General features: G+C 37.6%; 1 protein-coding gene across 5 annotated transcripts in view; it reads right to left on the reverse strand.

Annotated features, from left to right (window-relative positions):
• Window positions 1-20,833, reverse strand: part of PLA2R1 (phospholipase A2 receptor 1) — a 127,500-nt gene that overhangs the window by 61,087 nt on the left and 45,580 nt on the right. For all 5 annotated transcript variants that reach the window (XM_024242963.3, XM_054548672.2, XM_024242964.3 and 2 more), the window contains 3 exon segments: window positions 20,399-20,497; window positions 17,033-17,145; window positions 9,466-9,635 (listed from right to left, as the gene is read on the reverse strand). In XM_024242963.3, the coding sequence (XP_024098731.3) occupies window positions 9,466-9,635; window positions 17,033-17,145; window positions 20,399-20,497 (382 nt within the window).

A 20,833-nucleotide genomic window follows, 5' to 3' on the forward strand; every position in this document is an offset into this window, starting at 1 on the left:
TCCTACACCACAGTGGTACATTTATTACCACTGATGGACCTACACGGACACATCACAGTCACCCAGAGTCCCTCTCATCCCTTGCATCATCCCTGTCACTCACTTCACATGTATAAAAGCAAATCTGTCATCTATCTATCATCTATCTATCTATCTCACCTATGTCTGAATATATTGCTGCTATTATTTTAAACATACTGTTATTTGTTGGATCAATTAAGAATAAGAAAAATAGAAGTTTTTGTTTTACCTTCATTTATTCTCTGATGCTCCTTTCTTTATATAGATCTGAGCTTCTATATCAATTTCCTTCTCTCTGAAGAACTTCTTTGAATATTTCTTGCAAGGTAGGTCTACTAGCAACAAATTTCCTGAATTTTTGTTTGATAAAAATCAGATAAAATCTGATAAAAATTCTCCTTCATTTTTAAAGGATACTTTCACAGAGTATAGAATCCTAGGTTGGAGGGCTTTTTTCTCTTAACACTTTAAATATTTCATGCTACATTCTTCTTGCTTGGATGATTTCTGAAGAGCAGTCAGATATAATTCTTATCTTTGCTCCTCTAGAGATAAGGTGTTTTTCCCCTCTGGCTTCTTTCAAGATTTTGTCTTTATCTTTTATTTTCTGAAGTTCGGACACAATATGTCTATGTGTAGTTTTTCGTGCGTTCATCTTGGTTGGTGTTCTCAGAGTTTCCTGGATCTGGGGTTTGGTGTCTGATATTAACTTGGGGGAAATTCTCAGTTATTATTGCTTCAAATATTGCTTCTTTTCCTTTATTTCTTTCTTTTCCTTCTGATATTCCCATTACACAGCTTGAAGTTGTCCCACAGTTCTTGGATATTCTGTTCTGTTTCAGTCTTTTTCCTCTTTGTTTTTCAGTTTTGGAAGTTCGTATTATCATATACTCAAGCTCAGAGATACTTTGCTCATCTGTGTCCAGTCTACTATAAGGTCAGTGAAAGCATTCTTCATTTCTGTTATGGTGTTTTTGATCTGTAGCCTTTCTTTTTGTTTTTTTTCTTGGACTCTCCACCTCTCTGCTTACAGGATCCAGCTGTTCTTGCATGTTGTCTACTTTTTCCATTAAAGCCCTTAGCATATTAATCATAGTTTAAAAAAATTGCTTGTCTGGTAATTTCAACATTCCTGTCATAGCTGACTGGCTCTGATGCTTGTTCAGTCTCTTCAAACTGTGTTTCTTGCCTTTTAGTACGTCTTGTAATATTTTTGTTGAAAAGTGGATGTAATATATTGGGTAAAAGAAACTGCAGTAAACAGGCCTTTGTGATGGAATGGTAAGGTGCGAGAGGAGGGGAAGTGTTCTACAATTTTATCATTAGGTCTCAGCCTTTTGGTGTGCCTGTGTTCCTGGACTGCGCCCTTGACCAGTGAATGCTTCTCAGTTATTTTTCCCTGCTTGGTGGGACAGGATGGCTAGAGAGCTGGAGTGGGGTATTTCCTTTCCATCACGTGAAAGGATAGAGCTGGCTGGAGTTGCAGATTTCCCTTCCTCCACATAAGTCAGGCTCTGATAAAACTCCAGTAGCAGTCTCTGGTAAAATAGCCTCTCCTGAGGTGGGGCCTTGTTAAGAACAGAATGCTTTGCTATATTTCAAAATGGTTATTTTTCCTCTCCCTCTGCTGGAAGCATTAGGCAATTTTTCTCTGATATTTCACTGTGATAACCTGATAGATCACCTGGAGCTAGAACTCACAAAAGTGTGGGGGTCCCTTATGACTGAGTCCCCCGCAGTTTTTAACCCTCAGAGTTGTCTGTGCTGAGCCTCCAGCAGTTTTATCAATGACAGTTCAGATGTTCCTCTCCCAGCACTGGGTCCTCTGGAGATTTCTGCTCATGGGTTTCTGATTCAGGAAGCTGTGATTCTCTGTATCTTTTTATTTCTCCAGTTTTGGGCAGCAGTGGTTTGCCTTACGATGGATCTAAGAAGAGTTGTTGATTTTTCAGTTTGTTCAGCTCTTTACTCATTAGGATGGTGTAACTTCTAAACTTCTTATATGCTCGTCTGGGAACTGGAAGTCTTCAAAAGTACAGGGTTTTAAACCATGTATTTAACAGAGAGAATGTAAACTGACTTTCTTTGATCTCTCTCTTTTTTCTTTTTCTAATTTCAGGAGGTCTAAAGGAATTTTTTAAAAAACATTTAACACTAGCTTGTAAGTGTTAGGGAAATGTAGTATGTGTATAGGCCACAATCGTACCTTCCTTTAAAGCTCTGTGGTTTCCCAGGGTGCCACATTGGTGGCTGGTCCAGTATAGAATAGGTCCTGCATCTTAGAATGTATGGGTGAGGAACCCTAATAGGTTAGCAATGTCACTATCTGTAGCTTTAGGTAAAATCCTGCAAATTATTTCTCTGCAATAAGAAACTCTAATATTTATTAAGTATTTACAATGCAGTAGCAACTATGTAATATTTCTTTTAATCCTCACAACAATCCTGTGAGGTAGATACTATTACTGTCCTTATTTTAAAGAAGAGGAAACTGAGATATGAAGAGATTAAATAACTTCCCTGAGATCATAGAGCTGGAATTTGAACTTTAGTCCAACTCAGTAGTGGGTAGGTACGCTTTATGCATACGCTATCCTGCAGTGCAGTCTCTTATATCTATTTGTATCACCCTACTTAATACCCTCAATGAAGAACACTTCTGATCCTAATATTTTTCGATCCAAAACCTCTAGTGACTTCCTACACCTAGAGAAGAAGTGAAACTCTTTAGCTTGTAATATTAAGCTGTAGTTTCAATATCCTACTCTGGCCTTATCTTTTACAACTCTTTTGCATGTATCTTAATCTCTAATTACACAGTGCTCCTAAAATTTCTCAAAGTTGCCCCATATATTTCCTCCTGCTGAGAAAATTCTTTTTACTTCTTTAACTACTAAATCCTACTATATTTCAGACATTTTCAATCGCAGGTGAAAGGCCACTTCCTCTTGAACTTTTATGATAACTTCAATGGGAATTAATCCTCCCTTCATTTAACTGTTAGAGTTCTTTATTTTATACTTCTTACAACACTCACCACACATTTTCCTGTTGCCATGGTTTGAATGTAATATATCCCTCCAAAATGCATATGTGATAGTATTAAGAGGGAGGGCCTTCTGGGAAGTAATAAAGTCATGAGTGCTCCATCCTCATGAATGGGATTGGTGCTTTTATAAAAGAGGCTGAGGGAGTGTCCTAGTCTTGTTTTGCTCTTTTGCCCTTCCACCTTGTGAGGGCGCTGCAAGAAGGCCTTCAGCAGACACTGAATCTGCTAGCACCTTAATCTTGGACTTCCCAGCCTCGAGAACTGTGAGAAATAAATTTCTATTTATTATAAATTACCCAATATGTGATATTTTGTTATAGCAACAAGAATGACTAAGAATCTATATATGAGTTATTTATTGTATTTGCTATCACCACTCCCAGATTATAGCAACATGAAGGCATGCACATTAGGTAATTTTTAAATGTCCCTTGTCATACAAATGCCTTATAAAAGTTCATTAAATGAATGGCTTTAATTATGCAATAGGGTTATAGAAAGAAAAAATTTTTAAAAAACACAGAGGGAGACATCTCAAAGATTGAGCAGTAGACTGAATACATGTGTTTATCTCTTCTCTATCCTAAAACCTCATGTGTTAAAATAAATGGTGCTATGAGAAATAACCAGCAGATTAGGTACCCTGAAAGATTCTTTTGGTCAAACTAGTTGAAATGCTGGATAAAACATTTTGAAAACATCTTTATAAATGTATGGCTGAGTTGGCATAAAAGAAACAAATCTGTAGAGCTTGCAAGTGAAGTAAAAGTATGAACCATGGTAGCCAAACTACCTTCCTAGTGGGATTTACCCTAAAGGTTTCTTTCCAATTCTGGAGATCTTGAGCATCTGCTTTGATAGTTGCATGGAGATTTTGAGGGAAAGGAGATGAAGCCTAAGAGAGATACAAAATGAAAAGTCTAATAGAAGAAACCTGCATAAAATAGAATCCCAAATGGCCACTTTTGGTAAGCATACATGAGAATATATTCACTTAGCTGTTTGTAAGGAAACTTGTCTCTGTCAATCTTGGCAGTGAATAATAAGAAAAGAAATAACTTTCTAAAGAATTTATAACCACAACCCAAACTTCATGCAGGTTAGTCATCGAATTCATGCTACCTATGTGTTCAAGAAAACCTCAGTCAGAGCTTTTAAAGCAGTCCTTAGTTGGTAGTGCCTCAAACTGAGTGGTGGAAACAAATGCTAATTTTCACTGGAGGAGCCCAACTTCAACCTGGGGGTGAGAGAACTCCCATAAATAAAGTACAAAGAAAAATCAGTACTTCTAGGCAAAACCCACAAAGTGAAAGAAATGAGATCCAGAAACAGACCCATAAAACTTCAGGTATGAGATTATTAGAAACCAAATACAAAATAACGTGGATATGTTTAAGGAAATAAAAGAGAATCTTTAAAATATGAGTAGGAAACAAGTGACTACAAAGAGCCACAAACCAAATTTAAAACAGAAATAAGACTTTCTAGAAATGAAATAAATATAGTATCTAACACTGAAAACTAAAAAATAAAATTTAATTAAATCAGATCTGGCTGAAGAGAGAATCAATGAATTGAAATAATTCATGACTTTATTTAAAATGCATCCTTGAGAGACATAGAGGTAGAAAATATTTTTAAAATATTAACAAACATGGAGGAGAGGCTGAGTAATTGGAATGATAAAAGGAAATATTAGAATGAATGGGGAGAGGCAGTATTTGAAGAGATAATGCTTGAAAAATTTCCAGAGTTGTGTAAAACCAACCATCTTCAGGTTGCGGGAGTCTAATGAAAAGGATACGAAACTGAAGGTGTCCCAGATCACAGAAGGAATGGTACACTAGTATATGAATACATCTAAACAAATATTCATTGCAAAGATAACAACAACAAAATCATGGCTAACAGAAATGAAGCAGTTCAGAATTTTCAAAACTAGACAGAAATAGCAAATTATAATCCTTTTAAAGATGAATAACTTTGATATTGTTGATTTTGTTAAGAATGCATGTTGAATAGCTAGTGTAACAAATAAAAAAATAGATTTAGATAATACAATTTCCAGATAAGTAAAGGGGAAAGAATGAAATGAGAAAAGAAGAAAAAGATACATTCAAAAGATGGCAAGAAAGAAGAGACAACATGACTAAAAAATGCAGAATAAATGGAAAGGACATAATAAAATGGAAGAAATAAATCCAATTCTATACATAATCACAAAAAATATAAGTAGACCAAACTGTACAGTTAAGGACAAAGAATGTGTGAACAGGGTTTTAAAAATTTAGTTATATGCTGTTTATAAGTGATACATTAACTCTAAGAACACAAAAATACTCAAAGTTAGAAAAAAATTTTAAAAATGTACTAGGCCAATACTAATTTTTAAAAAGTTACTGTAGCTACATTCATGGACAAATTAACTCTAAGGAGAAAATAATTTTGAGAGAACAAGAGGATCACTCGGGATACTATACCGATTTTGACACCACAGGTGGGATATCACAATTCTAAACTTGTATGTTCCTAATAGAACAGCCTAAAAAGTATGTAATATAAAAATTCGACAGAACTACAGGGAGAAGTTTACACATCTACCATCGTAGTGGGAGGTATCAAACACTCTCAATAACTGATCACGTGGGCAAAAAATATTCAGGCTATAGATGATCTGAACAACACATTTAACACAATCTGTTGACATAGATGAAGCATTTCATGTAGCAAAAGCAGAATATACAACCTTTTCAAGTACACATGGGATATATATATATAAAAAGAACACATGCAAGGCCATAATACCAACTTTGTATTTGAAAGGACAGGCACCAAACAAACCATATTTCTTGACCACAGTGCAATTAAATAAGGTATTGACAACAAAAGGAACTAGAAACACCTGTATTTTGGGAAATTAAAAAAAATCTTCTAAATAATTTATGGGTTGAAGTCATATTCATATTGGAAATTGGAATGTATTCTAAATTGAAAAATTATAAAACTACTAAATCTTGTGGGATACAACTCAAGCAGCACTTGGAAGGAAGTAGGAAGCCTCAATAGTCTTATAAGCATTACAGAAATTGAATTAGTGGTTTTTAAATCTCCTATATAAAACATGAGGCAAATTCTGATAAATGTTTACTGTATATATAGTTCTGTAGAGAATAAAAGTGAACACTCTCCAATTCAGTCTATGAAACTTAGCATAATCATGAAACCAAAGCTGTATACAAATGAAGAAATGTGGACTAGTTTTCCCTATGAAAAAAGGTTGCTAAAATCATAAACCTACCACTCAAAGGTTAGTTTGTGTACATGCAAGATAGGCAGCACCTAGGAGCTTTTTAAAAAATGCAGATTCTTGGACTTTATCCCAGATCTACTGAATCAGAATTTTAACTTAATCAAAATCTACAGGATCTTCTTATGTACATTATAGTAGGCGAAGCTTTGTACTAGCAAACTAAATCCAGAGATGTATTAAAATACATATCACTAAGTTAAGTTTACCCAACAGTACAAAGCTGGTTTACTACTGTAAAGCAATTTGTCATATTAAGAGAGTAAAGGAGAAAACCTTAGGATTGTCTTAGTAGATTCAGAATGTTAAGTAAAATTTAAAATCTGTTAATAATTTTAAAAAAGAGCTCCAAGAACACTAAGAATAATATAAATTATATTCTTGTATTATTGCTCTCTTTTCAGCTACATTGATTCTATTTTTTCTATTTCTCTTTCAATACCACACTGCTTGAATTACGTTAGTGCTATTGGCAGGGAAACAGAAAATAAGAATGTAGGTTATGTTTATTGTGGTATTTCGAATCAATAGATGAAAGGGTGAACTTACTATATAGTGTTGAAATTGGTTACTATTTAGAAAAATTAAAATGAGCTGTCTCCTAGAACATCCTTTAAAATCTCAGATCAATCAAAATTATACATTTAAAAAGCCAAACTATAAAAATATAAGGTTATATTTTTATAATCTTTGGTTGAGCGAAGTCTTTAGAAAATATAAAAATCTACAAAGCTAAAATGAAAAATATAAACTGTTTTACTACAAAAAGTTTAACATTTATGTGTGACAAAACATACCATAGAAAAATTAAAAGGCAAATAGCAAACATGTAGAATTTATATTTAGAATATAATGAAATTTCCAGTAATTAATGAGAAAATAGAAAGTGTCCAAAATAAAAATAGAAAGTGATCAAATTATGTGACCACGCAGTTGAAAAACAAAACAAAATGTATAGAACAAATATGAAAAATTGCTCAAATAACTAAATGAAAAGGTAGAAATTAAAACAATAGTAAAACTTTTTTTATTCTACCAAACTGGCAAAAATATAAAAGGTTGTTACATTCAGTATTGACAAAAATGTGGGAAAACTGCCACTCTCAAATTTTGTTAGATGAACTTATAAACTGATAATGCCTCAGTAAGATGTACACTTTTAGGCCAACATGCTCATAGTTACGCACAGCGACATCGACATAGAGATATTTGTTGTAACACTTTTGTAGCAGAAATGAAAATGAATTTTACCCAATGTCCCTCAACAGGGTCATGGCAAAGCAAATTATGAGTCCTACATACTACGAAATTCTATGTAGCTGTTTCAAATGTCGACTAATAAATATTGATGTGGAAAGTTCTCCAAGACAGATTGCTAAGTGAAAAAAAGCAAATGACAGAAACATGCAATTCTTATATCCATTTAAAAAGTACATATGCATATATGTATTTAAATGCAATGCATAGACAAACACCAGCAGGATCATACCAAACAGTTAACAGTGGTTATTTCTGAAAAGGGAAATGTATTGATGTTGGGAAGGTGAAGAGAAAGATGTAATGGAGTACTTCCACATTTTACTTAGCACACTTCTCTATAATTAGAGCATCTACATAATTTACCATCCAAGCCAGAAAAATTTGGAGTAAAAATACCTGCTGTTAATTGCTCTGGGACACCAGACATAAATTAGAACTGTTCTGGGCAAATGAGGTATATGGTCACATTATCTATAGTAAGAATATATTCATGATTTCATTGTTGAATTTTAAAAATTGGTGGTGCTTTGCCAACCACTCTCTAGAGTTGGGATTAGCAAACCACCTTGGACTGGACTTTTATAATTATGAGAAACAAGGCTTGTGTGGCCATTTTTATATTTTAGTGTGAGGCCACACTAAAGGGGAGGTATACCTCCCCCTGTGGCTTAGCAAACACTTTCCTTACCTTGGTATATAGAGCTCTGAGGATGGAATAGACCAATTTGTACAAAGAGCTCAGGGCCTTCAGGGAGGGAAGAGCCTGGGGCCCCTAAGCCATTTCCTCTAGATATAAACTTAGTAACTCTTTGCTGTTGTCTCTGGCACAGCCCTGATGGAGATACAGGCAAGCAAGAACTCACCCTGAAGTAGAGGGGCTGTTGGGTCTAGGCTGTCAACCTCAGCTTAATACAAGGGCCTGAAGCTTGTTCCACAGAGACTGGTTCTAGTGTAGGCTGTTGCAGAAGCCATCAGCTTCTCTGGTACTGACCAACCTGGCACAGTTTCATGCCTTGGGATTCAGAGCTGAACACCTGAGGATGAACTAGTAGAGCTGTTAACGCTGGAATCCTGGCTAAGGTACCCCAGGCAGTGACTGTGAACTGATTGGATGTACCCATATGTGCCCATCCACCGTACTTTGAAGTTTAACTGACCATTCTGAACTGAGTAAGCGCTTGAGATTCTTAGACAGTGGGGGGTGCAGGTGGGGAGAAAGACATTAGGAGGGAGAAACTGGACTTGTTGCTAATAAAGGCATTGGTGGTCTTGAGCAATGAATTTATACCTTTAACATGTCAAATGACTCATACAGATTATACTTTTAAAAATGACCATTGGGCCAGGCAATTTGGCTCACGTCTATAATCGCAGCACTTTGGGAGGCCAAGGTGGGAGGATTGCTTGAGCCCAGGAGTTCCTATCAGTCTGTCTCTACAGAAAATACAAAAATTAGCTGGGTGTGGTGGTGCATGCCTGTGGTCCCAGCTACTGGGGAGGCTGAGGTGGGAGGATCACTTGAGCCCAGGAGGTCAAGGCTACAGCGAACCGAGATTGCACCACCGCACTCCAGGCTGGGTGACAGAGCGAGGCCTCGTCTCAAAACAAACAAACAAACAAACAAATAAATAAATAAAATAAATAAAAACAAAGATCAGCCATATGCCACCCCCTGTTAACCTGTGTTGATCCTTGTAGTTGATTTAGGCATTAAGAAAACATTAAGAAAGAATCAAAGGAGGTGGACTAAGGGGTGGAAGGAATTTGGAGTAAAGAAAACAGGAGCCAGAGGTGAGGGAGGGTTGGCGATGCAGCACACTCTACTCACGAGGCTGGTGTGCGTTCCAGTGTGTGTACTGCACCGGCTCGGGTTTCTGCCCTGCTGGCTTCCAAGTGTATTCTCCTGTATCATTTTGGTCTTGAAGAGCTATCCAAAAATAACTGTCCTTCATTTTTACCACACTACCGATCAAACTGGTAATAAAAGCCTGTTCAAACCTTAAAAGGGGAAAAAAGAAGTGGTTATATTAAGTTTCTGGGCAATAAAAAAATGTCATTAAAGCATAATGAAGTGCACAGAATGGCCCCAGAGTAAGCATTTCTTATTAATTCTTTAGAACATGGAACAGGAAAACACCCAAAGACCCTGAACATTACTAATAAATGCCGAATGTCCGTGCAATTCCCAGAACTACATGAGTGAGGAGAATCTGACTCTTGCATATGGGGCTTAATCCTTGCACAGAATAGAGAGTCGAGCTCCAGTTTCAAAGCATAGGTGGTAAAGTTCACATGGCCAGCAATGCATTTCTTGGAGTAAGATGTGGCCTGTTTTGTAATTAGGCCACACACCACACACACCATGCCACAAGATGCATGGGGTAAAGGTGGGCGGGAGGGAGGAGGAGACATATTATGCTTTTCTGAATGAGCATTTACTAATACAGAGTTCACACACACCCACCTACCACACTTGCCTGGGGAGAAAGAAACAGAAATTAAAGTAGCAATTTTATGTCTCCCAAGTCAGTGTGTTCATAGGCAGAGGTAGGTCTCAGCTTATTCAAATGTTTTTAAATCTGCATGTTCACTGAAGAAAAATGTGAAAGCCTAGGAACTAATCTAAGGCCGTACATCCACTAATGTACTTCCCAAACAGCTGAATGAATTACTGTTCAATGATTGGTGGCAGTGCCCCCTTTCCAGTATGAATGCGTCAAAAGCAGAATCTAGAAGACTCAACATACATGCTTCCACATGCACACCTACTAAGAAAAACATGACTATTAAAATTTAACTAGCATTGAACCTTTCAGCTAAGTTGCAACTATCTTGAGAAAGCTATTTTTAGAACATATAAAGTTAGAAGAAACACATTTGAAACAGTGGCGATTTCTGGGCAGACCTGCTGAGTCAATGGGAAAGGAAAGGCTGAAGCCATTACCCAGGAAACTAAGGAGAAAGCAAATTAGACCTTTTCATTCAATTTTGGTGTTTTTTTTCATTGCTGTGCATCCTTAACTTGCTAAGGGAAGCAAAAGCAATGAGGTCATTTATGAATAGAAGAGTCTCAAAGGAAATAGGAGATAAAAAGAGAAAAGAATAAAAAGAAGTAAAAATTTTAAGTGCCTTACAGATATTATTAGCAACATTTAGAGATCTTAGGTATTTATGGTACTCATCTTTGCAGGGGATATGGATTTTCATCATACTTTAGTAAATATTTTCTGCAGATACTCTATTAATAACCTAAATAGCACACATTTGAAACAAGAAAAGTTCTTTTTTTAAACCAGATCATACTGGCAGAACCTTATATAAATGTGCTTCAAAAGGAACGTATAGAAGACTAAATATTGCCTACATGCTGTTGTAATTTTCCTTACACTTCGGTTGGTTCATGCTCTCAATAATATACGATCTGCTTTTCTCTATCTCCTCTGAGGCAGAGTAGTAATACCGGGTCAGGGAAGTGCTGGGAGGAGAAGGGCGGGGTCCCTGGTTAGGGCTCCACCCCCAGCCTGTGCCCCTAGACCTAGGTGAGGACAAGCATTTCTGTTTTCGTGCCCAAATGTTGCATTTCCCAAGACCACCCTGGCTTGCCACACCCCCATCCTGTGCCTGTAAAATCCCCCGAGACCCTAGCAGGAAGACAGCCAAGTGGCAGGACATCCAGAGGAACACACCGGTGGAAGAGCACACCAACAGGCACTGGCAGACGCTGGCAGGCCATCTACAGGAAGAACGATGTGGAGTTTGGCCAGAAGGAAGTTAAGAAAATAACTCCACTTACAACAGTGCCCCCAAAATACATGGGAATAAACTACACAAACGAGGTGAAAGACTTGTATACTGAAAACTGCAAAATGGTGCTGAAGAAAATTAAAGAAGCCACAAAGAAATGGAAATAAATCCCGTGTTCATGGCTTGGAAGACTTAATATTGTTAAGATGCTCATACTACCTAAAGTGATCTATACATTCAATGCAATCCCTATCAAAATCCCAATGATATCTTTTTCAAAAATAGAAAAGTTCATCCTAAAATTCATATGGAAATTCAAGGAACCCTGAATAGCCAATATAATTGTGAAAAGAAACCAAGTTAGAGGTCTGACACTTTTTGATTTCCAAACTTACTACAAAGCTACAGTAATCAAGACAGTGTGGGCTGGGCATATTGGCTCATGCCTGTAATCTCAGCACTTTGGGAGACTGAGGCAGGCAGCTTGCTTGAGCCCAGGAGCTCAACACCAGCCTGGGAAACATAGTGAGATCCTGTCGCTACAAAACATAAAAAACATTTGCTGTGGGTGGTGGTGTTAGATGCCTGTAGTTCCAGCTACTCGGGAGGTCGAGGCGGGAGGATGACTTGAGCCCAGAGGTCAAGGCTGCAGTGAGCTATGACTGAACCACTGTACTCCAGCCTGGGTGATAGAGTGAGACCCTGTCTCAAAAACAACAAAAACAAAACAAAAAACCAGTGTGGTACTAGCATAAAGACTAACACACAGGCCAGTGGAATAGACTAGGAATAAACCCTTGCATATATGTCAGATGATTATCAAGAATGGTGCCGAGACTGTTCAGTGCAGAAAAGACAGTCTTCTCAATAAACTGTGTTGGGAAAACTAGACATCCACTTGCAACAGAATGAAGTTAGACCCTTACCTTATACTATGCACAAAAATGAACTCAAAGTAGATTAAAGACCTAAACATAAGAGCTAAAACTATAAAACTCTTAAAAGGAAACACAGGAAAAAGACTTCATAACATTGTATTTGGCAATGATTTATTGTATATGATACCAAAAGCACAGGCAACAGAATAAGAAATTAATAAATTGGACTTTATAAAAATTAAAAACTTTGCGCATCAAAGGACACTATCAACAGAATGAAAAGGCAAGTTTTACATCAGATAAGGGATTAATATCCAGAATATATTAAAAATTCCTATAACTAAACAATAGAAAAGACAAACATCTCAATTAAAAAATGGACAAAGGACTTGAATAGACATTTCCCCAAAGAAGTTACACAGATAGCCAATAAGCACGTGAAAAGATGTTCAACATCATCAATCACCAGTGAAATGCAGATCAAAACCACAGTGAAATACCACTGCACACCCAATAGGATGGCTATTATCAAAACAAAACAACCAGATAATAGTAAGCATTGGCTAGGATGTGGAGAAACTGGAACCTTTATGCACTACTGGTGGGAATGGAAAATGGTGTAGCCATTATGTTAAAGAGTACGGTGGTTCCTCAAAAAATTTAAAATCAAATTATCATATGATCCAGCAATTTCACTTATAGGCATACACGCCAAAGAATTGAAAGCAGGGACTCGAAGGGTATTTGTACATTCATGTTCCTGGCAGCATTAGTCACAATAGCCAAATGGTGGAAGCAACCCAAATGTCCATTAATGGATGAATGGATAAACAATGTGTGTATATACATGCAACGGAATATTAATGAGCCTTAAAACAGAATTTCCAGAAGGGAAATTCCGACACTACAACATGCTAAGTGAAATAAACCAGACATAGAAAAACATAATTCCACTTATATGAGACACGCAGAGTAGTTAAACTCACAGAGACAGAAAACAGAATAGCAGTTGCCAGGGTCTGGGAGGAGGGAAGAATAGGCAGCTATTGTTTAATGGGTACAGAGTTTCAGTTTGGGAAGATGAAAAAAGTTCTGGAGGTGGATGATGGTAGTGGGTGAACAACAATACGAATGCAGTTAATGCCACTGAACTGCACACTTAAAAATGACTAACATGGTGAATTTTATGTTTATGTGTGTGTTATGTATATTTTACCACACAAAAAAAATATTAACTGCAAAAGTGTTTTGGGGAGATATGATAGTTGCAGGAAAACGGTAGAGCTGTAAAAATGCTTTAAAATAATGCACATTTAAGCTTAGGAGAGGCACAGTGGCTCACACCTATAATCCCAGTACTTTGAGAGGCTGAGGCAGGAGGATTGCTTGAGCCCAGGAGTTCAAGACCAGCCATGGCAACATGGCAAGAACCTGTCTCTACAAAAAATTTAAAAAAATTAGCCAGGCATGGTGGTACATGCCTGTAGTCCCAGCTACTTGGGGGGCTGAGGCAGGAGGATTACTTGAGCCCAGGTGTCAAAGCTGCAGTAAGTCATGAAGGCACCACTACACTCCAGCCTGGGCAACAGAGTGAGACACTGTCTCAAAAATAAATGAAAGTAAAATAAACTTAGGAGAAAATGAGATATTGCAGAATTTCTCACTTTTGGCAAAATTCACAAAATTGAATGCCATTTGGATTATTTTGTACCAATATTCCATGGCTGATTGATTCAAAATTTAGACATACATGGATTTAGCCAATTATCCATTATAATTTTGGAACTCAACTTTTGCATTCATGCTTTGTCTGGAAGCAAAGCGGCCAGGCCTGAAAAAACTTTGTAACAATCAGCAAGCAAATAAAAATTTGTTACTCAACAATAAGGATCTGTTCTTCTTCCCCTCTCTATTCCACAAAGTGTTAAAAGTCTTAGACCAGGAGCAGTTGCCTGATCACAAAAGAAATAAGTAATTTGTAGCAGGTGGTTCTAATTGTGCCCATCAAACCTGTCATTCCATTGTGCAGAAGAGTGGAAAATCAGTTAGCAACTACAAGCTTGGGTACTGAAGAGTGACAGGAGTGTCTTAAACAGGAAATCAGTAATGGAAGAAAATGATTACCATAGCCGCTAGTGGACACCCCTGGATCTGAGAGACTTTCCATCTACTGCCCAACCTTCTCAGACAAAAGATGCTGTTTGCAAAAATTCCAACGTGTATGGTGAATCAAAAGCAGTACAGTGTGGACCCTTGTTTCTTCCCTGATGGAGTCTGAATGATTAAAAACCAAGAGCACTGGCCCTTCCTTTCTTCAACTCATGAGTCCTATGTTGGAGCTGCTGCTTTGAATGTAGACATGTTTTGGGGGTAGCATAAGTATATGTTAACTGACTTGGACAGATGACACATCCTGCTCATCTGTACTCCCTCAGGGCTTGGCAGGTGACCAGGCAGCACGCCAGCACAGGGCAATCTGGACAGGCCTAGGAGGCCAAGACTGGGATAAAAACAAACTTCTCTATGCCATAGTTCTGCTTTAGAGTTGGACCAGGCATGACCGCTGGCTACTGAATACAGTTTACCAGAGAAAACATTTAAAGTATTCACAACATAGTCTTGTATACAGTTTTGGGGAAAATGAAACAGATTTTTTTTCCCAGATACTTTATGTCATTTGTATGGGGTCCCCAAAGGGTTCATGGAATATGAAGCAGTTGTTCTAACAGATTTCTGCCTTAGCTTGGGTCACTTTGGCACTGTGGGTTATCTGTAATGTCACTGTGAGTTTATCCATTTACTGTGCTATTCTACCTTCTTCACTTATTTCTTGTGTCTATGTTCGATCTCTTCAGCTGCTGGGTTTCAGAAAGCACTGGACAATAATAGCATGCCTTTTATTTCTTGTGTATAGCATGTCAGTGTTTAATATGGGGCCTCTCACAAAATAGGTATTCAAAAAAATTTTTCTAATAAACTCTTGGCTATTAATTTTTTGTGTGGTCAGATAACATATGAAAAATAATTAACACAGTCCCAGGTATGTGACAGGCACTCAATGAACATTAAACAAAAAAATAAAGAAGAAGACGTAAAAAACAGGTGAAACAATTAGACTTATTTTCTTTGGTAAAAAACATAATTAAATTGTAATTAACAAAAGAGCATATAGCTTCATTGTTCAGGCTCCTGTAAAGTCCAATGTTGACTCACTGACTGGGGGACTTCCAACCCAGGGTGCTCTTGGAACCTTTCGGGTGAGTTAACAAATTGATAAAGGCTTTCTTTTGCCTGTTAGCCAAACCTGGGAGGAGAAAGGTAGAACTAAAAACAGTGCTGAGATACATCAAAGGTAGTGCTATATTTTGACGGGAGGATCTCCTGAAAGTAAAATATTTCGCCAGGTGACTTAGTCTGCCAAATGCTATCAATCCATTCGTGTGTGTGTGTGTGTGTGTGTGTGTGTGTGTGTGTGTGTGTGTGTGTGTGTATGCATTCCTGTGCATTGTTTGGAACAGAAGCTGGGTAAGAAGGCAAGAAAGTAAGAGGGTAAGAGGAGGAAGGACATACTGGCAGCTTTGGATTTTGACTTCCAATGTGGGAGGAGCAGAGAAATCATACAGAAATTCCTCTACAAATTAGGCTTACATGGGAAGGGTCTCTAGGTAAAACCAGTTGTCCTATTTGCTGGTATTCAGTGAATATTTTTAAAGGCAATGGCCCAGGTAAATATGCAAGTGACTTGCTTTGCAGGTGTAGTTTTCTGTGGCACCACTGGAGTTCTACCCCGCTTCTGTCTTCCCCAGGAGGAGTGGGTTTCCCAGGTGTTCCAGCCCCCACTGTCCTCCTGGCATCGATAGTGAAATGAGGTCACCTTTGCTCTTGGTACTTTTATCCCCTACAGGTATTATGCATGGGTACCATGGGGCAGATTGTATGGAGTGTAAAAAGGGCACAGATTCTGTGCCAGCATCAGGAAGGCATATGTGCACAGAGAAGTCTCAATCTAAATAAAATAGATGGAAGAAGTGATGGTGAAGGACTTGAATATCCTCCACATTTTATAGCTTTTCTGCTAAAAACACCCCCATACAACTCACATACATTACATTAAAAAAATACTTGTTAAATAATGTGTTTTGGCTGGGTGCGGTGGCTCATACCTGTAATCCTGGCACTTTGGGAGGCTGAGGCAGGTGGATCACTTGAGGTCAGGAGTTCAGACCAGCCTGGCCAACATGGTGAAACCCCGTCTCTACTAAAAATACAAAAATTACCAGGGCGTGGTGCCAGGTGCCTGTAATCCCAGCTACTCATGGGGATGAGGCAAGATAATTGCTTGAACCTGGGAGGTGGAGGTTGCAGTGAGCTGAGATTGCACCACTGCGCTCCAGCCTGGGCAACAGAGCAAGATTCTGTCTCAAAAAAATGAAATAAAATAAAATAAAAAATAAATAATGTGTTTCATTTCCCGTATAAGCAGTTAGAAGATAAAATCTAAAAACATCTGAATATATTAGAAAAGCTGGATAATTAATAAATCTTTATGGATAGTAAAGGTCACCTTAAATTTTACTATTTATTACTCAAAAATCAATTCTGGAATAACATAGTATAATTTAAATTCATCTCAATAAATAACTTAAATAATTTAGTACTTTGATGTCTAGCACGATTTAGATTTTGACCAGTTATGATTGTAGCTAGATTTTATCATTCCAAGAGCCCTCATGTGAAAGCCATCTTGTTTCTGTTAAAAAAAGTTTAATTTACCTGTTTGTAATGGTTACAAGTGCAGGAGGACAGTAATAACCACTGGAAGCTTGGTCAAAGCTTCGAAGGACTGTGTCAATTTTGTAACAGAATCCACCATGTCTCTCCCATCCCTTAAAAAGAATAAAAGGGAAATTAAGGACACAATCTGATTTAGTTAAATACCAAGAGATATTTTTGCACACTCTTCTACCACCTACATAACTTTCTTCTCTTACTCCTTTAAAACTCCTTGAATTTTTGTCTTGATATTTTTCTATTTATTCTATCTGGTAATGCCATTAACTACACCCACTTCTACATTTATTTAATTTATTATCTTAAAACCTAAAATTTTTAATTAACTTAAAATGTAAAACCTTAAAAGTAAATGAAAATAAAGGGCATTCATTCAAGATCTCTACCTCTCTCTTTCTCTCTCTCTTTCTCTGTCTCTCTCTCTCTCTCTCTGTGTGTGTGTCTCTCTCTCTCTCTCTCTGACTTCCAGAATTTCATATAAATGGCCACGACAGGAGGGTAGAAATTAAGTGGTGGCGCTAGGGTCAGGATGCATGGGTTTGAATTCTGGCTCCACTACTGTGCAACCTTGTTTAATATCTTAGTTTTTTCATCTATACAATGAGAATAATAATAGTAGTTATGGGGCTGTTCTGAGAATCAGAGAAGGACAATGCAGATAGAGATTTTAGAATTGAACAGAGGGGAAAGAGAACATGAACAAAGAGAATATATGTATCTAGATAATATTAGAGATTTTTTTCAACTTTCATATTGATTATTTCATGTTATCCCTCTGAGATTCATTGAGATTAGGGACTTGGATAAAGTCAAACTAGTGGATCAGCTGGGCCTGAAACCCAATTCTGGAACAGTCCAGGATAGTCTTGTTTGGAGCATAATGCTTCCAAATAGAGAATGGCCAATATATGTATTTTTTCTTTTTCTTTTTTTTTTTTTGTAAAGATTATTCCTAAATTAACTGGCTGGCCTTTTAGAGGGGAAGGAAGTAAGCTCTGGCACTCAGACAAAAATGACAAACACGTAGGTCTATGTTTTAGCCCTGGGAACAATGAAGGGTGGCTCTTTCTTTGAAATCATGCAGTACAGTCTATGGCCACACCACCCTGAATGTGCCTGATCTCATCTGAAATCACACAGTATGGTAAGACATACATTCATTAGTCCTCTATATTTAAACTGAGCTATTTTAGTTCCTTTTTCCCCAATATTATTAAATCATATCATTTTTATCTATTTTAATTTATTCACTAGTTTTAAAACACTCTTCATTTTATGCTATACCAATTCTTGCCAGCTTTTGATCAGTTATAAAATGATTTCTCATAGATTTCTTGGAAGAGATGTTGGTCTTGCAGTAAATTAAAGAAAACTTTAATTTAGAAATCAGCTGTGTTAGTTCAAACACTAACTAACAAACATTAACTGAGGTAGGAAGCACAGGAGCTCCCACATCCAGTCATCTAGGATCTGCTCTGAACTCACTCCCTTTCACTTCGATTCCCAATCTTCTCTCTGTGAGTAACTGACAGCTCCATACAGCTCCTTCTTGCATCCCTCCAGGGTAGGGGCAGGGATATTAGACTGCCCCTGTACTTGGAAGGATAGGGAGAGGGAGGCTGGCAATTTGACCTTTCTGATAATGTATTTCTTCTTCATTAGCAGTTTTTAGATCATAAGCTGCTTAGCAAAACAAACAAACAAACAAATCCAATAACTGAACAGGCTCAAGGAAAGGGAGGGAAAAAAAGATCTGGCATAGAATAATCAGAAACACAGACTTGTTACTTCAAGGCTTTGTCCTTGAAGTATTGTCCGCATAATGAATGTGGGAAGGATAACTGAGTATATCAGTTAACCCTTTGTATACTAGGTGCCATTTCATTTTTAAATGAAAGGATGGTGGTGACAAGACTGAAGGAATTGCTCATATTGTCCAATCCCAAAAAAGTGACTCAGAAGGAAAAACAAATCACTTTTTTTTGCTTTGAAATTATCAAGATTGATTTTACAAATTGATTTTTCAAGTGCCGACTGTTTAGAGAATTGCATTGAAGCAACTTTCTAAAAAAGAGAAAACTTTCAAAACCATATTCATACACTGATGCATAATAAAATTAATGGAAATTTTCTCACAAAGCTAGAGAATTGGCTATGAACTCAGAAACTTTAAATACTGGTAATGCTGGCTGGAAAAGGGAAGCCATGAACAAAAGTTTGAATAGAACATCAGTTCTGTATCTGCAGTGTAAAAATTAATTGTCCTTTCAACAAAAATAAAACACGTTGAGTTTCCCAGAAAGCCACAGTAAGACAAATCCCCCCACCCTCACCCCTGCCCCGTCTTCAATATTTCATATCAGGTAGAGATTAATCAGAGATCAGCTATAACTAATTCAGAAATTGTAATCATTAGATAAAATGGTGACATGTCAGCTATGGCACATCTATTATCCAACTAGAGTATGAAGTTCACATGTTTACACATTGATTAATGAATAAAAGGAAGATTCTAAGGGGATGGGTCATTGTTCAATTGCAATACAAATAATTGGATTAGAAGAGAAAATAATTAAAGCATAGTTGCATAAAAACCTGGTCTGGAAAACTGTTGAGACTGATAAAGCATAGTTCACTCTGACTCAGAGGAACACAATTGTTTTCTGACATCTCACTTGAAAACTAGGAAAACCATAGGTCAGGCACAGTGGCTCAAGCCTGTAATCCCGGTACTTTGGGAGGTTGAGGCAGAAGATCACTTGAGGTCAGGAGTTCGAGACCAGTCTGGCCAACGTGGCAAAATCCCGTCTCTACTAAAAATACAAAAATTAGCCAGGCGTAGTGGCGCACGGCTGTAATCTCAGCTACTTGGGAGGCTGAGGCACGCGAATTGCTTGAGCCTGGGAGGTGGAGGTTGCAGTGAGCTGAGATTGTGCCACTGCACTCCAGCCTGGGTGACAAAGCAAGACTCTGTCTCAAAAAAAAAAAAAAAAAAAAAAAAAAACAAAGAAAAGAAAGAAAGAAAGAATAGGAAAACCAAGTGTGAGATAGGGCATCACACATCACAGGATAGTCACTGTACAGATGCTGTATCAGGACCATTTAGATTTTTAATCTCAAAAGAAAAGTAATCCTGTGTAGAAGATAGCAAGACAACGTTTCTCAGGACAGAAAAAAAAAGACGAAAGGAAAGAAGCGTGGGGGGGGGGGCGAGGAGAGAGACAGAGAGAGGAAAGAGAGGAGAGAGAGAGAGGAGAAAGATAGAGAAATTCACTTCAAATTGATGGTGGAATTGATATTCTAGCTATGAAGTCCCTGTACCTAAATTGCAATGTTAACAGCACTTACCTCTTGACATCCTGATTCAGCATCAGAGAGGACATGGCCTGCTTTTTTACAAACGTAAAAAAGTGTTTCTTCACAATTTTTGACTTTCCAGTGTCCCTCCTACAGAGAAAAATGTTACAAGAGAATGAATACACTCTGTGCTGATGCCGATGGGCAATAGCAATTCTTATAAATAAAAATATGATGAATAATGTGTTCCTGCATGGGATAATGTTTCAGGCAGCACCCTGCTTTGTCATGGAAAGGGTTGACACTTTGTCTAGGGAAAGGCCCCTCTCTCCAGCACGAGTTCCAAGGTGTGCAATCTGTAACTGGGTGGGCAGGAGCGAGGGAGCAACTATTAACAACTGGTGCTTCTTGATAGCTGCCATGTGCTAGGCTTAATGCAGGGTGATTTTCATATATTATCTCAATGTTCCAGTGAGGTAGGGATTA

Source organism: Pongo abelii, chromosome 11 (genome assembly GCF_028885655.2).
Source record: "Pongo abelii isolate AG06213 chromosome 11, NHGRI_mPonAbe1-v2.0_pri, whole genome shotgun sequence".
In the NCBI taxonomy this organism is placed as follows: Eukaryota; Metazoa; Chordata; class Mammalia; order Primates; family Hominidae; genus Pongo; species Pongo abelii.